The sequence below is a fragment of the Myodes glareolus genome, chromosome 9 (genome assembly GCF_982192425.1).
Source record: "Myodes glareolus chromosome 9, mMyoGla1.1, whole genome shotgun sequence".
Taxonomy (NCBI): Eukaryota; Metazoa; Chordata; class Mammalia; order Rodentia; family Cricetidae; genus Myodes; species Myodes glareolus.
Window position 1 is genome coordinate 33214505 of NC_142034.1, and position 23195 is coordinate 33237699.

General features: G+C 42.1%; 1 protein-coding gene and 1 pseudogene across 1 annotated transcript in view; one reads left to right on the forward strand and one right to left on the reverse strand.

The window, feature by feature from the left end:
* The window catches only part of Ankfn1 (ankyrin repeat and fibronectin type III domain containing 1), a 351197-nt gene extending 336160 nt beyond the window's left edge, over positions 1-15037 (forward strand). Inside the window, exon 20 of the mRNA XM_048446655.3 lies at positions 7629-15037. Within this exon, the coding sequence (XP_048302612.3) occupies positions 7629-8428 (800 nt within the window). The 3' untranslated portion in view covers positions 8429-15037. The remainder of the gene's footprint in view (positions 1-7628) is intronic.
* Positions 15038-22148: 7111 nt separating this feature from the next.
* LOC125408389 (large ribosomal subunit protein eL33 pseudogene) lies at positions 22149-22519 on the reverse strand (annotated as a pseudogene).
* Between the last annotated feature and the right edge of the window lie 676 nt (positions 22520-23195).

Consider the following 23195-nt stretch of genomic DNA (forward strand, 5'->3'; position numbering starts at 1 on the left):
GAATTAGAGTTATAACATTTATATCTACTTAATCTTTTATCATAACTAAAGAAAACTATAATTATAACTATTCTTCAACTCCATCAAAGATTCCAGAAGGATATAATATTACCTAAGTAAACAGAAAGCACATTGTAAGCAACTTCCAAAACTCTAGAATTGACAGAGACATCTCACTGCCTGGACAGTCACCCAAAGTTCTTATGTACCATTGGGACATCCATTGTCAGCCTACAGGCCCATAGTATCTGGCAGACTTTTCCATAAAGCAGGAAATTTCCAAGACAGGTCCCACCTATATTGGCAGTTTGGCAGTCACTTTCTTCTGTGTCCTGCAGAATAACTGGCAGACTCTTCCATGAAGCAGGAACCCTGGAGGACCATTTAACCTTTAGGCAAGTTCAGCAGTTATTTCTCTGCAGGTCCTGCATGTCCAGTTCACCAATCCAGACAAGAGCAGTTTCTTGCCCAAATGTCTAGTAAACTCTATAAGAAGCCTCTTCAGTGCCCATCTTCCTCTTGAAGTAGATTGTTATGGCCAGGAGTAGGTGTCTCACTGTCCTGGAAAGTGCAAAGTTCTTAAACATCTTAAATGCCATATTCTAAAGGTCTCTGAAAGATTTGAAGAATAACTATCTAACTGAAATATATATCTATATATCTAGAAAACCTAACTAACATGACTACAAGCTTGAGTATTATAGCTGATTATCTATTAACCAATTTTTCTTAATTATACATTACATTTTTAAATGAGATACATAAACACAATACCTTAATCAAGAGCAGAAATATACATATAACAAAATTGACCGTAAATTTGTATCAATAAACCAAGATCCATACCAATGCAAATCTCTATAGCATATCCCCCTTTAAATGTAAAGAAATATTTATAAACAATATTTGGGAATTTGGGCATAGTTCTCTAGACTACTTCCTGCTGATTGGGGGTGCTGTTAATCAGGTCTTTCATGGTATATCTCATGTGCTAGGGTCATCTCAGTCAGCAGTTGGACAAAGAAATTTTTGGGAGGTGTTCATTGCAACCTTTCAGGGGGTCTTGGTTCATCAAACCATATTAGTCTAGAAGCAATCCACAGGTTCTCATCCTCTGTGGAAACAAAAGAACAACCTCTTTTCCAAAGCAACATATCCTTAGATCCATATTTTGAAATCAAGATACTATAAATATATGTTGGTTTAGCTTAGCAGTCCATACAATGAAATGTCTCTTTGTACTTAGCTCCTTCCTCCTTCACAGTCAAAAAATTCAAAGAAAACACAATAATATACATAATCCAGACTCTCTGTGAATTTTCCATCTCTACGTGGCTTATTTATTTTTATCTTTATTCCTTTAATCTGTGACTATACTCTGTCTCTTTTAAGACTTTGTTTTTTTATGATTTACTTCTTTTCCAACTCTCTATACTCCTTTTCTTCTCTTTCCCAAGGATGCATACATTTATCCAACACTGTGACCAATTAAGAGGTCTTTTCCATCTAAATTTGTCTTTATTGCATATCTGTAATTCTTTATTGTCCAGGAGCACTTCTTAAAATGCTAAGAACTTCTTAAAAACTTAAACTACAGCATTACTAGGGTATATATGGCACTGTCTGCTTACCCTGCTCAGTCCAGCATGACTAAGCTGTTCCCTTCAGTGCCTCTGAGCCTCACACACTGCCCCAGTTCCAAATATGCAGCAGGTCTATGTTGAGCCGTTGAGCAGTTTGTAACACGCTGCTTACAAACCCCATTTAAATGCTCGGCCTCCTAAAAGAGAAAGAGGTCACACTGGAAGCAAGACCCAAGAAGCCAGCATTTCAAAACAGTGTGGCTTTTTTTCTGCAACCACTGAGTCAGGAAAACTTTTCTTAAAGGAGCTGCAGCACACGGCCAGCAAACAGTAAGAAGCTGTGTTATACTCTGTATTTTTGTGTCTAGAATTCCTTTTCAAGCTCTCTTAGGTTTTTAAGTGGATTTTAGTTGACCACATTGGTGCCAATTTGTTAAGGAGGCCACTTATTGGTTTCCGGCCACCCAGCAGCTCAGACCCAAAATAACCACACAGATACTATACTAATTAAATCACTGTTTGGCTCATTAGCTCTAGCTTCTTATTGGCTAACTCTTACATCTTAATTTAACCCATTTCTATTAATCTGTATATCACCATGTGGGGGTGGCCTACCAACTAATATTCTGGCATCTGTGTCCAGTGGGACTACATGACTTCTCTCTGTCTCTTCCTCCTTTCTCCCAGCATTCAATTTAGTTTTCCCCGCCTGTCTAAGTTCTGTCCTATCAATAGGCCAAGGCAGTTTTTTTATTCACCAATGGTATTCAGAGTATACAGAGGGGATTCTCACATCAGTTTCAGATCTTCAGTTAACTTCTCTTCCTAAGCCCTAAGGTACCTATCCTAGGTGTCATCAGAAAGAAGAATAATTATAGGTTCCTGTTACCTCCAGTGCCTGATTTTCCCCCATTAAAAATCAGAGAAAGTACTATCTAAACTATTGTTTTGTTTTGCTTTTTTAGCAGCATGGCTGGGGATACAACTCAACAGTAGACTACTTGTTTAATATGCACAAGGCTCTGTGTTCAATCACCAGCACCAAAAAAAAGAAAAAAGAAAAAAATGGAACTCACTCAGTCTAAGCCTTTATTCTTTTCTCTCTTGTTAATGCGTGTGTATGTGTGTGTGCATCCACACACACATCTCTTTATACTTACCCATTTTCTTTCCTAATCATTTGTCTCTGAAAACAGCATATTCTTCCACCTCTAAAATCACCAGTAGTGATTCTCACAATCCTGATCCACCCTCCTCTTTATAATCATCAGTCTCACCAATCATATCTTCAACCATGCCCACTCCTGTGGTGCTTTCTTCCACATACCCACAAGTACCATCCTTCAACCTCCCTACCTCACCAGGTTCCCATTTAGTCTCCTGGATACTCTGGTCATCTCGCAAACTCAACCTGTCCTAAATCAAATTCACCATCCTCTCCATTGCCCAACCTATGATGGAACTCTCTCAATCTAGCAACATTGAGGCAGCATGAATGTCTTCTAGCTATCTGGGACACTCTTCCCTGGGACTCCCCTGATCACCAAGATCTCATACAGATTCACAGATATATACAGAGATGCTGGCTCTGGCCATCCAATCAAAAGAATCTCCCTCCCAAGTCACCCTCTAGCTAAAATCCAGTATCACTTTGTTCTTTGTATTCTCTGGAGTTCATGTTTTCTGACTTATTTGTTGTCTGAGTCACATACTGTTAGATGCTTTAAAACAGTCCTAAGCTGTCTGCCAGAAACTCACGCCCAATAAACATGTTAGCATGAGCGGCTTTCCTGTATTTCTTCCTCCATACAACCCCTGCTGCCCAGCTCCACAGCCTGAGCAAGAAAATTACCAAGGGACCATCAGCCTCGACCTAGCTTCCTCGCTGTCCTCTGAGCTCCCGCTGTGTCTCTGTTGTTTCATGCTTTACCTGATACCTAACTACCTTACATCACACTTCTGTCTTATCCATTCTTCAAAACCCTTCCATAACTATCCTTTGGTTATAAAACTTGGAGCAAGCTTCTTATCTAAGAATTCCATCTTCTCTGGTGCTAACTGCCTTTTAAATTAGACTCTCTTACAAATTTGTTTTGGAATAATTAGACACACAGGATCGCAGAAAGCTCCTGTCTCCCCTCCCTCAACCCCCATATTAACAATTTACACAACACTTATACATTATCAAAAGAAGAAAACAGACATAACCCATTCAGCATGTCAAGATTTCACCAGTTACACAAATGTTCACTAAGGATGTCTATGTATCCACACATGACATGGATTCACATGTGCAGCTTGGCATAGTTCTATCACATATTTGGCGCTGGGTAACTACCACCATGATCATGATACTCAACTATAACCTTACCACAAAATTCTCTGTTGTCTTTTCATATGACCTTATGCCTCCCCTTGGCAATCCATGATCTTTTCTTCATCTCTATGATCTAGCACAATCATTACACATATGGAATTGTTTCTTTTTATTGATGAAAAGTACTCCCTATTATGGATGTGCCACAATTTAGCCATTCATTCATTCATTCATTGAAGGGTATACTGCCAGGTTACAGTGTTTATTACCAATAAAGCTACTATGAATATTTGTGTACAAACATGCCTTAACTTTAAAACACTTCTTGAAACCTTGTAAGTGTGTGCAATTGTTGACCCATTCATTGTAGCCTCAGATCTCCCAATTCCATTCCTGCTCCCAATACTCTCAAATGAACTTATCTGTACTATTTTCATTTTTCCCTTTTATAATCCTGTTATCATTCCAGGTATATTTATTTTAAAAAACCTGCCTTGAGTCACTTTTAGAAAATAGATAAAGAAATAAATTAATACAGAAAAAGAATAGGCAGTGAGAGGAGAAAAAGTAAGTAAAAGATGGTTTATTAACCTTGCCCCAATAAGATGTCAACTCTGCTTCCTTTAAACACACATGTTATTTACTACACTTCTCTAATAAAAAGCCTATTTCTGCCACAGTCTTCTGAATGCATCCTTGCCTCCTACTTCCACTAAACAGTGAACTCCCTGGAAACAGATGTTCTGACTTCTTAGAAATTGTAGATCCACTGTGTACCAAATACAAATGTTCCACAACCTCCCGTGGAGTTATGTTCCAGTAAGTCCATCATACGTTAAAAATAAAATAACTCAAATCAGTGTTTAATACGCCTAACTTACTAGTAGATGTATTACACTAGTCGCCTATAGTCAGGGTGGGAATCAAAATACAACCCACGTCCACTTAATACCATGAGATGAAATAAACAAATGAAGGAGTAAGGGAGGGGTAACATTTTAGCTGAAGAGTCTCTAATATCAAAAAAAAAATAATGATACCTATTTCCCAACAAAATAAACTTTATTCTTGTACTTTTCAATATTCTTGTAATAATCACATCTAACTTCTGCCAGGAGCAGACTCACTTTAACATGGTAACCTTGTGGCTTTATTTTGTTGATGTCTGTTGTATTCTGTACTCAGAATGTCATTCCTGAACATATATGTGCCCCCTGCAGAACTCTACAAGTGAACTATTCTCCTTTGCTTAGTGCTTCCGTGGCTGTCAGCCTCCCTCCCACAGCATCCCCAACCACGGCCACTGATCACACTGCAGTAAACGTGTAAAATGTCTGTATGTACACCCGGGGATATCCAAAAAAGGACTTAGGAGGACAAATGATATGCATAGTTTTTAACGTACTCAACCAAATTAAATCCCAAAGAGCTGAACCAATTTAGATTCCTCATCATTCCATGAGAGTTTTTGATTTTTCAGAGATCAATGACACACAAGATTGTCTCTCTGACGTTTTTGAAAGTCTTATGGGTAAAAATTGCCTCTTTGTTCAACACTCCTTTCCTAATTACCATTGGAATTGAAGACAGCATAGTAATGTGTTAGCTCACCTTTTGTACCAGTTATTCTTCCCAAGGTTGGTTCTTATCATCTGCCCATTTTCATTGTCTTCTGGTTTACAAAGCATGTATGTCAAATTTATCAACCACTTCTTTAGAATTCTAGAGTGTGTCTTATTTAAAAATACCTTCCCTCATAAAAATACAAATATATTATCTTCTAATATTCTGGGATTTTATTATTATAGTTAACCATGTGGAATTTATTTCTATATATAGAATGTGTTAGGGATCATTATTATACGAAAGGGACAGTCAAGTATTACAACACTATATATAGAATGATCTCTTTGAAATGTTATCTTTATCATAAAATTATAGCTGCTTCAGACTTTTTATATCCTACAGATCAATCCATTCATTTCTATACTGATACTATGAAGTATAAATGACCAAAGTTCTAGAGTAGATTTCATGTGGTAAGCCACTCTTCCCTATTATATCTTTTTTCTTTCTTTCTTTCTTTCTTTCTTTCTTTCTTTCTTTCTTTCCTTCTTTCTTTCTTTCCTTCTTTCTTTCTTTTTTCGGGGGGGGGGGGGTTGAGACAGGGTTTCTCTGTAGCTTTGGAGTCTGGAATTAGTTCAAACTCACAGAGATCTGCCTGCCTCTGCCTCCTGAGTGCTGGGACTAAAGGCATGCACCACCACCCAGCTCCCTATTATATCTTTTTAAAAGTTGATTATTCTCATCAATCTCTTCTAGACAAATTTTTAAAACAATTTACTGAATTCTATTTTAAAATATTATGAAAGCTTTTTTAAGAATTGCTTTAAATTTCCAGTGGTTTTTAAGATCTAGATTATTCAGTATATAGTGCTGTCACAATTGGCTGTCCTTTTTGTAAAATAAATGAGTCCTATTTATTCCACAGATAGAAATGAATTCCATATGGTTAACTATAATAAACAAATCCCAGAATATTAGAAAACAATGTATTTGTAATTTTGTGTGGGCGGGCCTTTTTAAACAAGGCATACACCTAGCATTCTAAAGAAGTGGTTGATAAATTTGACATAAATACTTTGTAAAATATTTTCAAAATTCGCATGTACATTCTTCACCAAGTAACCGCTATGGGCTTAGTAGTAATGGGAAAGTCAAAGGATTTTAGACAGTGCTTTCCATCAAAAATGAATGACATCATTGGGGGAAAATATAAAAACAACTGCATATAAAATGACAAATACAGAACCAGTGTTTAGCTCACTCAAGACCACAACACAAACCTTGAGACTGATTTCTGCCCCACTCTTTTGGTTTATTTTTATTATTGTTGTTGTTTTATTATGTTATTTACTAAATGTCAATGACCTAAATGTTTATATTTATAATCACTAAGTTTTAGTCTCCCCAAATGAGATCCACTATCATCCCTATAAGGAAACTGCAGCTTGAAGAAGTCATTTCTCCAAGACCACAGAAAGAGAATACGGGCAGCTAGGATTTGAAACCAGATTTCTCATCTTCTGCTGCGCCAGTGTCTCTTCCCTTCCCACTTCTAGTCTGCTGCTGTTTAGTCAAATGGAAAATTTATCTCTGAAATAAGAATAGAGAATAAATAACGTTCAGCTTTGTTTCTTGTCCTTCCTCTCTACAAGCAGATGCCAGAAAAATAAACATAAAATGTGTGCGTGGTGACATGAGGGGATGTCCCCACCACCACTGTCCAGAGTCGACTGTTTTATCCTGGTGATTCTCAGCCTTCCTAGTGGTGTGACCTTTCATACAGTTCCTCATGTTGTAGTGCACCCCCGCCCCCACACACACACCATAAAATGATTTTTGTTGCTATTTCATAACTGTAATTTTGCTGCTGTTGTGAATCATAATGTAAATATCTGTGTTTTTTAACGGTGTTAAGTAACCCTTATAAAAGAGCGAAGAACCGCTGTTTCACCCTTAAACCAAGAACAGAGCCTACTATATAATCTGCAGGGTCCTGTGATCCACGGGAATGTGCAGCTCTTGGTCCAAGTCTTAAGAATTACACAATGTGACAGAACGAAGTTGGATGCCCTTCTAAGCAAGGGTAGCACCCTTTTAAGTCCAAGAGTCAGACCCTCGCTAAGAGTCTGTCTCCTTTCTAACATCTGTCCCTGGCTTTGCAGAGTCACAGCCCTGCTCCGACGAAGAAGGTTGCTCAGAAGTCTTCCTTCCAACTGACAGTGACTATGACTCCAGTGATGCCCTGAGCCCACGAGATCTGGACCTGGTTTACTTGTCATCGCATGACATCGCCCAGCAGGCCCTCAGTGGCCTCAGTGGCAGCGCCCCAGATGTCCTACAGGTGCACGACATGAAGGCTTCCATGGGGCCTGGCCAGGACCCTCAGGGTCCAGTGCAGGGCCCAGACACCGACCACTCGTGTGCAGAGTTTCTCCACAGCCTGACCCTCACAGGCTTAGCACCCAAGAACCATGCCAAGATGGTGCCAGGCACTCGGCCGCCACTGGGCTTCCTGGGAAAGCGGAAGCCAGGCAAGCACCAGCACTATGGTGGCTTTAGCCGTCACCACCGCTGGCTGCGCATGCACAGCGAGACGCAGTCGCTGTCGCTCTCAGAAGGTGTTTACACCCAGCACCAGTCTCGGGCCTGTGGCCTGGCTCAAGATCCTGGGGAAGCAGAGGGTCCTGGACCTGTGGTGGATGGGCCCCGGGGCCTGCCTCTGACCCACGCAGCCAGCCTCCCTGAGGAGCGCAGGAGCTGCCTCCAGAACCACTCAAGGCGTTCAGTGCACAGAGTCTATGTGGAATCCTACCCGGACACACTCGTGGGCCAGGACACAAAACTGTGGACGGGTTTGAGGCCTACCCCTGCAAGCCGTACCAGCCTGCAAAGCTCCACTAGTTCAGAGATGAGTCCGGACCCCACGTCCCCGGTTTCAGAAATTCTAAGTAGTATGCTTTAGGATGGCCCATGTTAGCTATCTTCTGTCCCTCCCGCCCCTGCTATTCCTTGCATTTCCATCACCATACCCTGCCCCATTGTGTTCCCCCATCTAATTTCAAAAATTCTGAAAGAAGTTCAAAGGTTACATGTACAAGGCTCTTTCTTTTTTTCCCAAGTGGGGGACAGGATAGAGGAGTGGGGATGCGAGGGTTGCCACTGCCGTTTCTTCCTCACCCTAGAAATGTATGGTATCTGAGATCCATGATGCAAATATACAACTCTTCCGGTGGCATCTGCGGCTAAAAAACTAGGCCAGCGCAAAGGGAACACTTAATTCTGCAACTGTCCCCATAGTCTCAACCCTGGGCTTAGAGTTCTTTTGTGAGTTTGTAGCTGACAAAGAAAGTTCAGTCGGTGAAAATAAGAATGGCGTAGTTTTTCCCAATAATCCAAACTTTTGGAAAAATTTGGTGAAAAGAAGCCCATGTCGTATCTCAAGAGCAAGGGGTTGAGTAGACTTGTGCTGGGGTTTCCCTCAGCTAAACCAGGACATTCCAAAGGGCAGGGTTCTCGGGGCTGCCCAAGTCCGATTTATCCATCAGCACTCACCTGGTTAAGTGAACCTTCGATGGGCCTTTTCCTCACTTAGTGTTATGTGGAGAACCCCAGAAACCAAAGTGGAGGACACTTCTTTTCTATCTCTGTCTTGCAAGATAAAATAGGGCAGGAAGCAGCCCACCTGGCACACTCAGATCCCATTCTGTCTCGACAGTGAACAGTAGGTTATTCCTGAGTGCAAGGAGATGGCTGCATTAAGTGAAAGTCTGGATTACAGCAACGAAAAGGGGAAAAGACAAAAGAACTAAAATCCTTTTTCTCTACAATAAACCAAATGGGTCCATGGTGGCTGTACCATTTAGAATGGCAGTGGATACGTACCATGTTTTGAACTTGATCAAACAGTTACTAAATAAGAACATGTCCCCCAGATATGGTCAGGTAGTAATGGGTTCCTCTAAGCACCAGAGGCACATCCTTCGCCCCCTCATCACTGGTCAAGACTATTCAGGGCTGGGGTGGCTACCCTCTGTTTTTATCCTGCTCCTCACAGCGTGAGATTCCCCCGCCCTGCCCCCAGGTCATCTGGCCCATGGCCACATAGGAAATCTTGCTCTAGTAGCCTTGGCCTGTTGTTTGTGCCAAGCATGTACACACTAACAGCTGGAAATGCTTCTTTAGTCATACTGGCTCCTACCTGAAATTCTCATAGGTGAGAAACTCAAACAGAAACCACACCACTTACTCAAGAAAGGCACAGTTCTCTTAGAGCCAAGACCCGTTCAGTTCACTGACATTCTAAATGGCCCCTTTCTGCATACCAGGCTTTTGGTTAACTACTGTTCTTTGTTGTCCTGTTCCTGTCTTCAGCCCTAACTCATCCTGCAAATTCATACAAACCCCATGTTCACCATGTTGTTCTGATTCCCTCTGCATTTTTTTAAAAACAGATTTATATTATAACTAATTATCCCATCTAAAAGGCAGAGCTTGGGCCAGAGCCCACGGCCATGAGAAAACTATAGCCATGATCTCAGTCTTTTTTTTTTTTTTAACAGATTTTATGCTCAGTGAACCCTCAAAGAATCTTGATTAAAATGTCTGCCAAGTATAGTGGTGCCTGCCTTTAATTTCAATACTTGAGAGGCAGAAGCAGATGGATCTTGGTGAGTTCAAGGTCAGTCTAGTCTGCAAAGTGAGTCCCAGGACAGTCAGGACTGATACACAGAGAAACCTTGTCTCAGAAAACCAAAGTAAATAAATAAGAAAGTAAGTAAATAAGTAAATAAATAAAATGTCTAGACGTTCTCTGGCCATATCTCAGTGGTTTATGTATATGAAAGGAATGAGGATGTGTATCTTAAGTCCTTGGCCTTACGAGGAGGCCAATTAAGGATAGAAGGGTTAAATGACTCCCTGAAGGTTGCAAGAACTGACTTCATGTCAGAATTAAAACTCAAAAGCACTTCTTTTATAAAGATATTCCCCTAGAAATGGGTACAAACTTTGTCAACTAGTGATTGTCTAGTCTGCTTTCATTATTTCATAAAAGCATCTACTTCTTATTTCAAATCTGAAAATGTGTTCAACCCAACAAGTTTCCAATATCACAAAGCTCTTTATTGCTGGAGAACACAAATCTTATCAATAAACATATAAGTCAACTAATTAAAAACCAAGATTAGGAGAGATATCCATTCAAATTATAGCGCCATGTTAATAATAGGAACGACAGCATTTCTACATTTGATTTTTCTCCTACTTAGAAGATAATTTGGACACCCTCAATGCATTTGTAAGATGAATTGCTAGAACTGCCAAGGATAGAGAAGTCAAGGGACACTGATCCTGACTTCCTAAGGGGTAGTTTGCCACTGAATTCGATGCAGGGTCTTCAACAAGAAGTAGGATGAGAGTCTCACCCACTCTGCTAATCTTCCGCTCAGCGGGTTCTGGCTTACTAAACCCAACTGCATTGAATCAAAATCCACTAGTTTATATGACATGACTTGGTTATATTTTCATTTTCCATGAGAAAAAGAGGCATGTCCTTGGGATGAGTAATGTGCAGTAGATTTCAATGGATGTGCTTAACTCAACTGAAAATGTATTTTGCTAACAACATTCTCACATTAAATAATTAGGTGATAGCCCCAATAATCACCTATTTCTTCAAATAGCCAGGCTCACTCCAACCCCACTTTGAAAACCTTGTGGATCCAGTTGAAGTTAATGCATTGTGGGAAAAATGACTTTGCTCTCTAATTCAGTTTTGAATTCATTCATTTTGATGACGCATACATCAGAAACTTAGAATTCTATGTTTTATTTGATTGTGTCTGTTTTATTTTGGATATGATAAATGTTCCCTTTATTCTCTGTGAATACAATTTAAGAGGCTCTTGAGCAAACTTCCCTACTCCGGGTCTCTTTTTCCAGTTTTACCAACCTGCTTTACTCAGACCTGAAAATCCATCTCCTATCCTTTGTGACAATCCTTAAAAATCAAAAAATGTGACCCTCCCATGTCTTTTTACTGTCTAAGCTGAACACAGAACCAAAAAATCAGCAGCAAAACAAATTCCCAGGCCACAGAGAGCTCACAATCTAAGAATCTAGGCATACACGAACCATATATCATCTCATGAATCTATTGAAAAGGAAGCAGTCTATCGCGGACAGACAGACAGACAGCGCGGGCCTGACTAGAGGTCTCTAGCTGCGCTCCTGCTGTCTATTCATGAGAGAATACATCCCAGAAAATGAAAAATGTAAATGTGACCACTTACAAAGCAAGGCTATCACGTCCTCTAGCTGGTGAGGTTACCTGGGGCACAGTAATTAAAACCATCAACTCCAGGGAAGGGGTATTTTGAGAAGTGGGTACTTAAAGATGAGCTCCATTGGCTTTTCAGAGTGTTCACTAACACTCAAAGCAATAATTATACTGAAGAAAAAGGTTCCATTTGGTTCAAAACCTGAAGCCAGTTACAAATAATATCCTGCCAGCCCCCTTTTCCTGAAGGATCCCAAAACACTTTATGAACAGCAGTGACTGAAGCCTTGTTGTGTTCCCCTAAAGAGACCTTGTCTGGGAGCCACCTGGCAAGCACCTCCCCCATCCTTGCCAGGAGATCATGCCAGACAAGTGGGAAAGGAGACTGACCTCTCATTCATTGTTATCCTGACATCCAAGTGTGTACCCTGAAGAAGGTGAGCTCCCCCCGCCACCAGAAGACAATTTTAGGACAAGAAAATGTAGCAGAAAACCCAGCTCAGTGGCACCTTCTTGCTCCTCACTCTCTCTCAACCCACGATGTACTTGTTGTCTCTGAGAGCTGTCACTCCGGGCTGCCAAGGGGTCAGCAGTGCACTTCAGAACCACGATTATGACACTAGCGCTCGGAAGTCCCTAATTTCAGAATGCGTCCCCAGTAGGGAGAGGATGCTGTTACCTACAGTTTCTTAGTCTGTGGGTAAGAGCTACCCACAACAGTGACCATCTTTGCATATCTGATCATTAAACTCTAAAATGCCGATTAGAGTGGATAGTTATGGCTTAACAAGAGCACTCTTAGCAAATGTATCATTTCATAAAGTCTAAATAGTTTTCCAGATGGTTCAATGAAGCAAATCGAGGCTTCCTCGTATGCCTTTAAGGAAACATTTAAAGAAATTGTTTGGGAAGCAATGATATCACTTCATAAGTAGTTTGACAGATATGGGGGGAAAAACTGTCTTTCTTTGCTGGTCACTTCTCATAAATTGTCCAAACACATGGCTCATGACTGTTAAGCTAAACTTCCATGTAGCCTTACAAACAACAAGGGTAGTGTATAAAACGATGTTGTATAGCTTGGAAACTAATTCTAAGATCTTAATTCCGAGTTTTTCTGAGGTGTTGGACTTTGCCATTAGCAAAAAGTATTTTTAGAGAAAAATCCATTGACTGTTTATGAAGCACTGATTTTTGCCATATTTCAGGTCTCTGGTTTTTCCACAGCATCTGCACACAGTAGTTACATTTGTGTTTCAACTGTATCTTGTGCTCTTATTGGTGATAAATTTGTCAAATTGTCCTTCATCAGGATAAGTGGTTTTATCTAACAATTGGGGTAAGCAGATTTAAAAAAAAAAAGTTCTATTTTGATAAAGGAAGTAGAAGGCTTGTTGCTATTGCTGTTGTTGCTGTTGTTTTAAATATTGCCCTGAGGTCTTTCTTTCCCAATTGTAAACACTTCTAAATTTCAACAAAAGCCAATATTTAACTTAGTGGCAAGTGTTATGAAGCTGCTGGTTGTTGCTCTTTGCCTCTCTTCCTTCAGTCCATAGGAAAGTCTGATGAAATCTTCATAGTTGTCATTAGCTAACAACTAACTTACAAAGCCAAGTCTGGCAACTTACTGTCATCTGAGTTTCTGTGTTGCTTCGTGCCTTGTGGCAAAGCAGATGTACGGGGATAGTCCATGCGTATAATCATAAGCACTGTATGATGTTTGTGATGGAAAAAGAATCAAAGTGTGTGTTTGTGTGTATATGTGTATGTTATTACAATATGTGAGATATTTCATAGAAATAGTAACTAAAATTCTGTTAGGCAGGTTTTGATTGCTCTCTGCCTGATATGTACATACTAATCTGACTAATCATTGATTGTTATTTGTTCAGAACGTTGTCTCCTGTTGCTCTGTATGGAGCGAAGTAAATGTTAAAATTTAGGTTTCAGTACATTATCTGCACAACTTACCATGCTTTATACCTCTGTAAATATACAAATGAATCCTGTGTGATGTGTTCTCAGTGTGGCCTCCAATCTTGAAACAATAACATTTTGTAGTATGTACATTTGGAAACTATGTAAAGCTTTCAAATGGGTATTGTTAATGGCCAGTACTCTCAGTCAAACTCAACACTGGTGAAATGCATGCCTCTCCAGAGAGAGAGGTCAGGAATTAACAAGAATTAAGATAATTTTTTAATGGCAAGTATTTTTGATAATTTCCTACCTGCTTCTCTGTATTTTCAAGAAAAAAAGTCAACATAAGACATCTTAGCTATCCAAGGGAATGACTTTGTTTCATAAGCATTAAATATACTTGATGTCTTACCACAGTATTGTTGGAGATCTATGTCAAGCATAAAAAACTCAAACGTATTTTTGACTCTTCACATGATTTTTTTTTCATGTTTTAAGGGCAGTTTGTGAACACTGTCTTCAATGTGGAGAAATGTCCATTCAATGATAAACTAATAGAATTCTCAGTAATTGGCTTAGCTAATACTTTTTCCATGTCTCATCGAAGAGCAAAAAATTTAAAATAAAATAAAAATGCCTTCAACCTGAAGTGTTAAAATCGCTCACTAAAAATTTGAAGCTATTATTTGGGACATTGTTCAGACAAATGTCAGCAAAGTCTACCCAATTGGCTCTAGATTAATTGATGGCATCAGGACATTTTTCTTTCCTAATTTGTTATTTCCAAGTATTGAAAATACAGCATTAGATTATCAATGGTAAATACTCACATGAGGATGCAACTTAGCTATTGGAACTCATTGCTTCCTCTTCTGTATGCATGTTTAAACATCCCCAGTGCATTCTGCATGACCGCTCTACCTCCGAAGCTCTATGCGTTCCTTCTGTTTCCATCTGTGCAAGGCTCCTCCTCCCCCATGTCTCCTGGCAGAGTTTAGACACTTCTACCATAGCTAAAAGCCTATAGAGATTACTTCAATCCCAGGAACCTGTACACAGATTCTCCTGTATCTCCAAGAGAAGAAAAACTTAATGCTTTGAATCATACTTGTTTTAGGCTGCTTTACAGTAATCTTTTCAACACAGATGCGCATGTACGCATGCATGTGCACACACACACACGCACACACACACACACACCTTTTATTGGCATGTTTGTGGTCGACTTCCCTAACAGCCTCAGAAGGCTGGTTTTGTTGTTCTGGCCAAATACGCTGTTTTCTCTGTGTAAATTGTCATCTTTCTAAATAAACCACTACTTTCTTTTCTTAATTCTGTCTTTAAATAAAAGTTCACTTTGTTTTTCAAACCAAATAGATGACACTGCTCTTTAATGTGCTCTTTCTTCTGTGCCCCTCTTGAGGAGATACTGTGGGGAGGGATAGGCTAGAATAAAGGGTAAGGGGATGCCCTTCCAAATTTTACTAAGTAAGAAACACATTTCCATTGACTCTTTAGCCCTCTTGATAACATTGTGCCAATTTAGTATTTAGTGTTTGCACCTGTCAACAAGAAATAATTCACTCTTCTCCATAATTTAAAAAAAAAACCTCTTAAGAATGAGGCAAGTTAAAATGTTTGCTTTTCTCTGCTTAGGGGGACTATCAAGACAAAGAAGAAAACAACCTAAGTTATCTTGCTCACTGTGGTAACAAAATAACCCCCAAAGGAGTTACACTATTGGGAGGTGTGGCTTTGTTGGAGTAGGTATTGACTTGTTGGAGTAAGGGTGTCACTGTGGAGGCAGGCTTTGAGGTCTCACATATGTTCAAGATATCACCCAGAGTCTCAGTTTACTTCCCAATATCTGCAAGATGTAAAACTCTCAGCTACCTCTCCAGCACCATGTCTGCCTGTATGCCATCATGTCCCACCATGATGATAATGAACTGAACCTCTGAACTGTAAGCGAGCCACCACAATTAAATGTTTTTCTTTACAAGAATTGTGGTCATGGTGCCTCTTCACAGCAATAGAAACTCTAACTAAGACAGAAGTTGGGATCAGAGACTGTGGTGTTGCTATGATAGGCCTGATCATGCTTTATGTTTTAAAGAATATGAAACACCTTGGCACTGTGGATTAGAAAAGCAATTGAATGTTTGAAGCACTGTTTAATGGGCCATACCAGTAGGAGCATGGAAGACAGTGGTGCTGAGGATGATTTGAACTGTGGGGGGCTGGCTCAAGGGGTTTTAGAGGAGAATATTAATATGTGGCCTAGCAATCATTCTTGGAATATTGTGGTGAAGAATGTGACTGCCCTTTGCCCTTGTCAGAAGAGTCTGCCTGAGGCTAAAGTGAAGAGTTTGGGATTAATTCCATTGGCAGAGGAAATCTCAACACAGCCTAACATAGATTCTGTTGTGTGGTTATTAGTGGTAACTTGAATGAAGATTTATAATGAAAAGGAGCAAGCTCAGCAGGATAAATAAGAAAATGTAAAATTCGAGGAGAAAAAGAAGACCAGGAAGTGTAATGGAGCTAAATCCTGTGTCCATGGAGGTAAACAAATTAAGAAATGGGATAAAGGGAGGGGTGACCTCAGGTCAAGATCCCACCCAACTAAATCTCCAATTTGTGAAAAGGAATTAAAGGAAAGCTTAGAGCCAGGTGTGATGGTGCACACCTTTAATCCCAGTGCTCCTGAGGCAGAGGCTGACAGATCTCTGAGTTTGAAGTCACCCTGGTCTACAGAGCAAGTTCAAAAGGACACCCAAGCTTACGTCGTGAAGGAAACCATCAAAAACGGAAGTTGCTGAAGGTGTAATTGAATGAGGGGATCATGTTCCAACCCTTGTAAGCAGCAGAACTTGGCAGCTTTGGGCACGTGTTTCTGGAGATAAGGATAGAAGAACAGGGCTTTGCAATTTTTCTCTGAGACAGAGGAGAGCCACTGAGGCCAGACACATGACATGGATGTCCATAAATGGAGGCCTAGGAAGACCATTGTGTGAAGCTGTGAAGTTAAAGCCTGGATTACGTTGGAGACCTGGAGATATTAGAGATGCCAGAGTTTTGGAATATTTGTGAAAAAAATCAGCTAATAGGGAGTGGAACCATCCCAAGAGAAAAAAGTATATTAGAGTCAACAAAACAGAAAGGAGTTGGAGATCTGAAGAGCATTTTGACATTAGACATGGATTTTGACCAGTTGGTTTCAGTCTTGCTTCGGTCCAGTATTTTCTCCCTATGCTTCCTTCCCTGTTTCGGGATGCTAATTGTATATCCTGCCATTATATGTTGGAAGTGTGTGACCTGCTTTTTGTTTTTAATTTTACTGGGTATTACAGCTAAGAGATTGCATGACTCTCAGAAGAGACTATGAACTTTAGGCTTAAGTTAGTTTGAGACTGTTATAGACTATGGGGACTTTTGAAGTTGGAATGAATGCATTTTTGCATTATGGTATAGCTACAAGTCTCCTGTCCCCAAAAGGAGCAAAAGTAGTGGTCATATAGTGGAGTGGAGTGATTTGAAAGAAAGCTGCCCACAAAGGGAGTGGCCCTAATGGGAGGTGTGGTCTTGTTGGAGGAAGTGTGTCACTGTGGGAAAGGGCTTTGCGGTCTCCTATGTTCAAGCTATACCCAGCGAGAGAGAGACCACTTCCTGTTGCCTGCGAATCAAGATATAAGAACTCTTTGCTACTTTCCAGCACCATGTCTGCCTTCACACCACCACGCCGCCATGATGATAATGGAGTAATCCTCTGAAACTGTCAGCCAACACAATTAAATGTTTTTCCTTTATAAGAGTTGCTATGGTTATGGTATCTCTTCACAGCAATAGAAACCCTAAGACACCCACATTTACATGATGTCAAGGAAGTTAGAACTTTGCAATAATTTGGGTTTTTTTTTAATTTCAAAACCACATTGTGCATGACTCTTCATGTATGGAATCCTCACCTTAGAGTGGCTTGTCCTGTTAGCCATTGCAGTCAGTCATTTTGCCAGAGACGATACTGGTATTAGGCATTGGCTAGAGGGATAAAGGTACCAAGCAGGTACTGTACTAGGTAGAGCCTCTTAGTCAAAAGTGAATGCCTGTTTGGCCAGTCATCACTCCCTCCCCAACCACACATCACAGCTCTTGCCATGAATACCTACTAAATGGGAGACAGACTGATAACCACAAGAAGTCAGAAGAGAGTGCTTTAAAACCAGGTTAACTTCTCTGTAGAGAATGGATTCAGTGCCTTGCCAAATGCAGCCAGGCTTAAGCTCACAAAAATGGCCCTGATGAAGTTCAGTTCTTCCTCAGGGCGCCTTGAAATTATTTCTTTAGCATTACTTTAAAAACCCCCCACAATGCATCCTCCACATATCCAGAGCGATGGGATTGGAGTGGGCCCCCTGGGCAGAAGCAGAACTGTGCCCTTTGTGACAGAACACGTAGGCTCTTGCTCCTCAGAAAGTGTTCAAGTGTCACCATGCTTTGAGATGGCACATCGCCTACCCCAGCTAACTTTCAGAGGTCTGAGAAGGCCTGAAAATCTTTTCCTTACTCAGCTCTTGAGAACTACAATCTCTGACACACTCATAAAATACTCTGAAGTGCCATCCTGTTTGAACTAGTCATACAACTCTGGGAGGTCACCAAGACAAGAAGTGGGGGGGGGGGTATTTCCGGAAACCAGAAGACAACCTCAGGTGTCATTCTTCTGACACCTTTTTCTTTTTTAAGTCAAGGTCTCCCATTAGCCAGGAACTTTGCCAAGTAGGCTAGGCTAGCGACCCAAAAAGCTCCGAAGATCCACCTGCCTCTACCTCCAACCTCACCTTCACTGGGATTGCAAGTACTTGCCACCATGCCTGGCTTTTTATGCAGTTTCTTGAAATCCACATTCAGGCCCTCATACTGGAAAGACAAGTTATTTACCAACTGAGCCACCTTGCCAACCCCAAGACAAGAATGTTTGTCTCCATTTCATAGGTAAAAGCAGTACAGACAGTGAACCCCACCCCTCCGGCTTCCCAATGTGCCAATTATGTGCCAATGAATTGGATCCTTTGAAAAGCAAAAGAAAAGGGCCATTGGCAGCTCCCTCCAGAACCAACACTCCACACGGACAGATACAGGGAACATCTATGCACATGCATACATACACACACATATACACACGCACCATGATCAGAGATACGGGAACTGGAACAACACAGCACGGACATCCTCTTCCCTACAACCCCCAGGGAGGTCAGGATCCAGGCTTTCTGTGACCACCGGAGACATACCACTCTTCTCTGGACCCACAGTTGAAAATGCTTATAAGATGTGCAAACTCTTTCTCAGCTCTGAAATCCCACGAATGTAAAATACTCGTGTGCAGTAACCACCAAGGATGTGCAAAGGTTCTCAAGGTTCTCAGGCTGGTTCTATTTTGATTACACTCTTTGTGCCCTTGCTCTGGGTAGGAAACCACATGTTTTAGAAGGTGAGGAAGTGACACCAGGTCTATCATAGAGGGAGGAAAAAAGAACCCGTGGGAAATCCAGGCTGGGCATCCTGCGAGCCTCCTCCATTTCCATAAAATGTCCTTTGTTGTGGAAGGACTTAAGTCAGTGTGCTGCCGCTGGCCCCAGTCTCGCTCAGAAGACAATTCCATTCCACCTGTTTCAATTTCCCGGGCCTTGGCTCTCTGGTCAGTGTGCAATCACAGTAGGTGTGGCCTGGAATATCGCTTGGACCTTCCCTGACATCTAACTTGGCACCAGCACTCCCCACCAGCTGTTCCCTTAGATCTTGCCTGATCATTGCTATAAGATCCCTTCCCCGGAGTGTCCCAGCAAGGGTCAAAGCATTGCCCAACTCCAGGGGGCACTATTATTAAGTGTGGAATGTGTTCCCATTAGCCACTTCCCAGAAGCCAGTCGTGAAGCAAGCAGGCCCCTTTGCCAGACAACAAGGCTGGAGTGGGCATCTCCTTTGAGGTGGAAGGGAAGACTAGAGGCAGTTAAGGGACACAGCACAGGGTCCTCTCTGTGGGACATTTATCATCTCATAGTAGGACAGCTTTGAGATACAATGTTGGCCATACATCTGACTCTTACGAGTTTGGACCAGCTTGAGCACCAACTTCGATCTCTCTTGGACTCTTCCAACTTGGCTGAAAGCCCAGTGCCAGGCATTGTTCTCTCTCTGACCCCAACAGAGGCTGTGAAGTCAGAAAGGCATCATTTTCTGACAAACATTTAGCCCATTTCCTCGGCTCCTGGGAGGCCTGATATTGAAATGTTTCCTTCCCCACGGTTATATTTTCCTTGGTTGAAAAAGTTTTGTTTTGGAAGTTGCTACCCTGTTGAGGTAGTGAGTCAGTATGGGAGGTTGGTGCAGAGGGGAAAATGCACATCACTGGCAGAGGCCAGAAGGATGGGGGTGAGAGAAGATGGGAGATGCTGGGTAGGAGAGAAAGGACCACACCCTCTACACCCTTTCAGGAAGAACATAGCCTTTCCAAACCAGCTGAGAGCTTCTTCACCAAGGCCAGGAGACAGGTCTAGCTGCCTCCTGCGAGCCTGCTCATGGAAGCGGATAGGATAGGTAGGGTGGGAAAGAAGCCCACAACCTACAGGGCACCTACTGAGTGCCAATCAGTCTTCTGCTTTCTACTTTTGGGGGCAGTGGGTAGCATTACCCTTGCTTTGTAAATGGGAAACTGAGGCTTGAGCAGGGAAATCACCTACGTGACGTCACACAAGGACTGGGAGAGCGAGAGGAATTCAAGCTCCGTGCATTTAAGTCTAGCGCCCACTCTTTTGTAAGGTCTCTCTACGGGATCCATTCATCCCCAGAGAAACAGACCCAGTAGGCCTGGCTTTGGAAGGATGTGAAGGGCAGCCGATAGAGGGACACCTATGTGAGCAGGGACAGGGGACATATTGGCAGAGGGGAAGAGGTTTATGGACACGGGCACTTCTCCCTGTCTCACTCCCTGGCATTTTTACCATACATTTTCTTCACGAGAAGGGAAAACATGCCAGAAAGATACAAACACACATAGAGGATCCCCTGCTCACACAAGCAACACACACACACATCCACACAAGCACAGAGGCACACACATCTGGAGGTAAATCTCAGGATTCAAGGGTTGGCCCCTTGCCAGCCTGGAGCCCCAAGTAGCCCACTGAGGAGCTCTGGTCTGCAACACTTTGGGAGGTCAAATCCATGAAAGAGCCCTGCTAGTTTTTTTTAAAAAAAAGAGAAAGGGAGAAAGAAAGAACACCAGCACCTCTCATGATGGGAGGTCAGAAGGAATGAAACCAGGAGAGGGGCAGGGGGTGGGGGAAGAGTATGGGGGTGGGGAGCCTGGTGCTGGCAGCTGAATTCCTACCCTGGCCCAGCTCCAAAAGATTAAAATAGAGCTCTTAGAGTGTCCCCTCCACAGACCAGCCTGCCAGGGGCCAGACAATACATGGGTTTGTGCTCCAGCGCAGGCCTCTCGAGATGTGATGTTTTTACCCCGGACAGGACAGCGAAAGGCACAGAGGCACAGCTAAGCCATTCCAGCGCTCCTTTGGCCCGCAGTCCCAGTCCAGGCCACAGCGCAGGGAGAGCTGCCGGCTGCTAGGGCGCATACAGATCGGCTCTTTTCTCTTCTCACCCCAGGGCAGACTCCTGGGCTCACACTTCTTCGTTTTATACACACACACACACACACACACACACACACACACACCCCAAACGCCCAATTGGCAGGGTTGTGTGGGACCACAAGTCTTAGCAGATTCATTATACTTTAATTGGAGGGGGCGGGCTCAGCTGTTAAACAGACAGCCCTAGAGCAGACAAGACTTTCAGGGCGTCCCCGAGAGCGAGAGCGTCGAAATGCTCCAACGAGTACAAACCCTTCATTTTCTCTACCCAAGGCACACAGCTTCTCCCAGAAGGAAGCCCTGCTGGCCCCTTGAGGTTACAGCTGCTTCCTTGGAATTCTTGAGGATTTCAGGCAGCTGGAGCTTGAGCCCTGCATCTCAAACCACTCACTAGGGCAAAAGGATGAAGACAAGAACATGGCAGCTGAGAGCAGAGCCTCTAGAATGGGCCCAGCATGGGTTCTAATCTTGACACTGCCACTTAACACAGTCTTTCAATAAAGTCACTTTATCTTTCAGGGAATCCTGTCCCCTTATCATTAAAACAGAACCTACTCATGGTCTTCAAGGGCTGATGAAAAGAATGCAAGGGATAGACCACCACTGTCGTGTAAATAGCATGTTTTAGCTAAGCAAAAAATTCCCTCCACTAGATCCCGCACAGTGTGTGCATGTGTGCACGCACATGCGTGTGCATGTATACCTGTGTGTATGCCCATGTTTGTATAACCCAAAGCATAGAGCTCATTAGAAGATATAGCCTTTGATGGTATACCATGCTACTTTATAAAGTTTTAACATATGATAACATTATTTTTTTTTCACAAATCTACTTTTATTTATTTACTTTTCATTAAATCCGGGATGGGTACAGCATCACACGGATTCTGTGACCAATGGCCTTCGCAGGAAGGTTGCTTCGGAATTTGGCACGGACCATGCCACTGTTCCCATGGGCCCGAGTGACTTTCCCCCAGATCACTCTGGTTTTGTTTGGTTTGCCTCCAGGTGTCACTGTGTTGTTTTTCGCTTTATACACGTAAGCGCATCTCTTGCCCAAATAGAGTTCAGTTTCATCTCGGGCATAAACGCCTTCAATTTTAAGAAGAGTCGTGTGCTCTCTCTGGTTCCAGAGACCTCGCTTATAGCCAGCAAATGTGACCTTGCACCACAGCCTTCCAGACATAGTGTCTTCTAGAAGTCCTGTTCCCAGCAGGCCTCTACAGGTGCCAAGATGGCCGAAAACATGATAACATTATTTTAAAATTGTTAGATTATAAATGAGTGCCTAGGATGATGGGTGGAAAATGAAGGAAGTTCTACCTGCCATTCTTTTTCCCCTTTCTGTTCACTGGGGAGAGTAGTCACTTATTTCTCATGTGAAAACCCCTTCTCCTGGCTCATATACCACTCATTTTCCACAGGACCAAAGTGAAAAAATTGAGAATAACCCCCAGGAGTTGAGAGACGGAAAGCAGTTTTCATGACATAACATACTTTGATAGTTTTAGCTACTCAACTATGAAGATCAGGATCTATGATGACCCAAACCGCTCACTGCTTAGTCTTAAAGATGTTGATTTCGTAGTTTTGAAGCCAGGACCGCAAATGAATGAATTACATGTCTTAGCAAAAGTTAGGCCTGGAGGGATAGCGTGGTGATTAAGAGCAAGTATTGTTCTTGTAGCTAGTCCACTTTTGGGTCTCGGCACCTCCATGATGGTTCACAGTGATAACTCCAGTTCTCGGGGATCTGATGCCCTCTTCTGGCTGCCACAGGCACCAAACACATGCACCCTTGCAGGTTAAATACTCATACACATAAAATGAATAAATCTAAAGAAGGAGGGGAACTGTCACACCAAGGTACTTCAGCA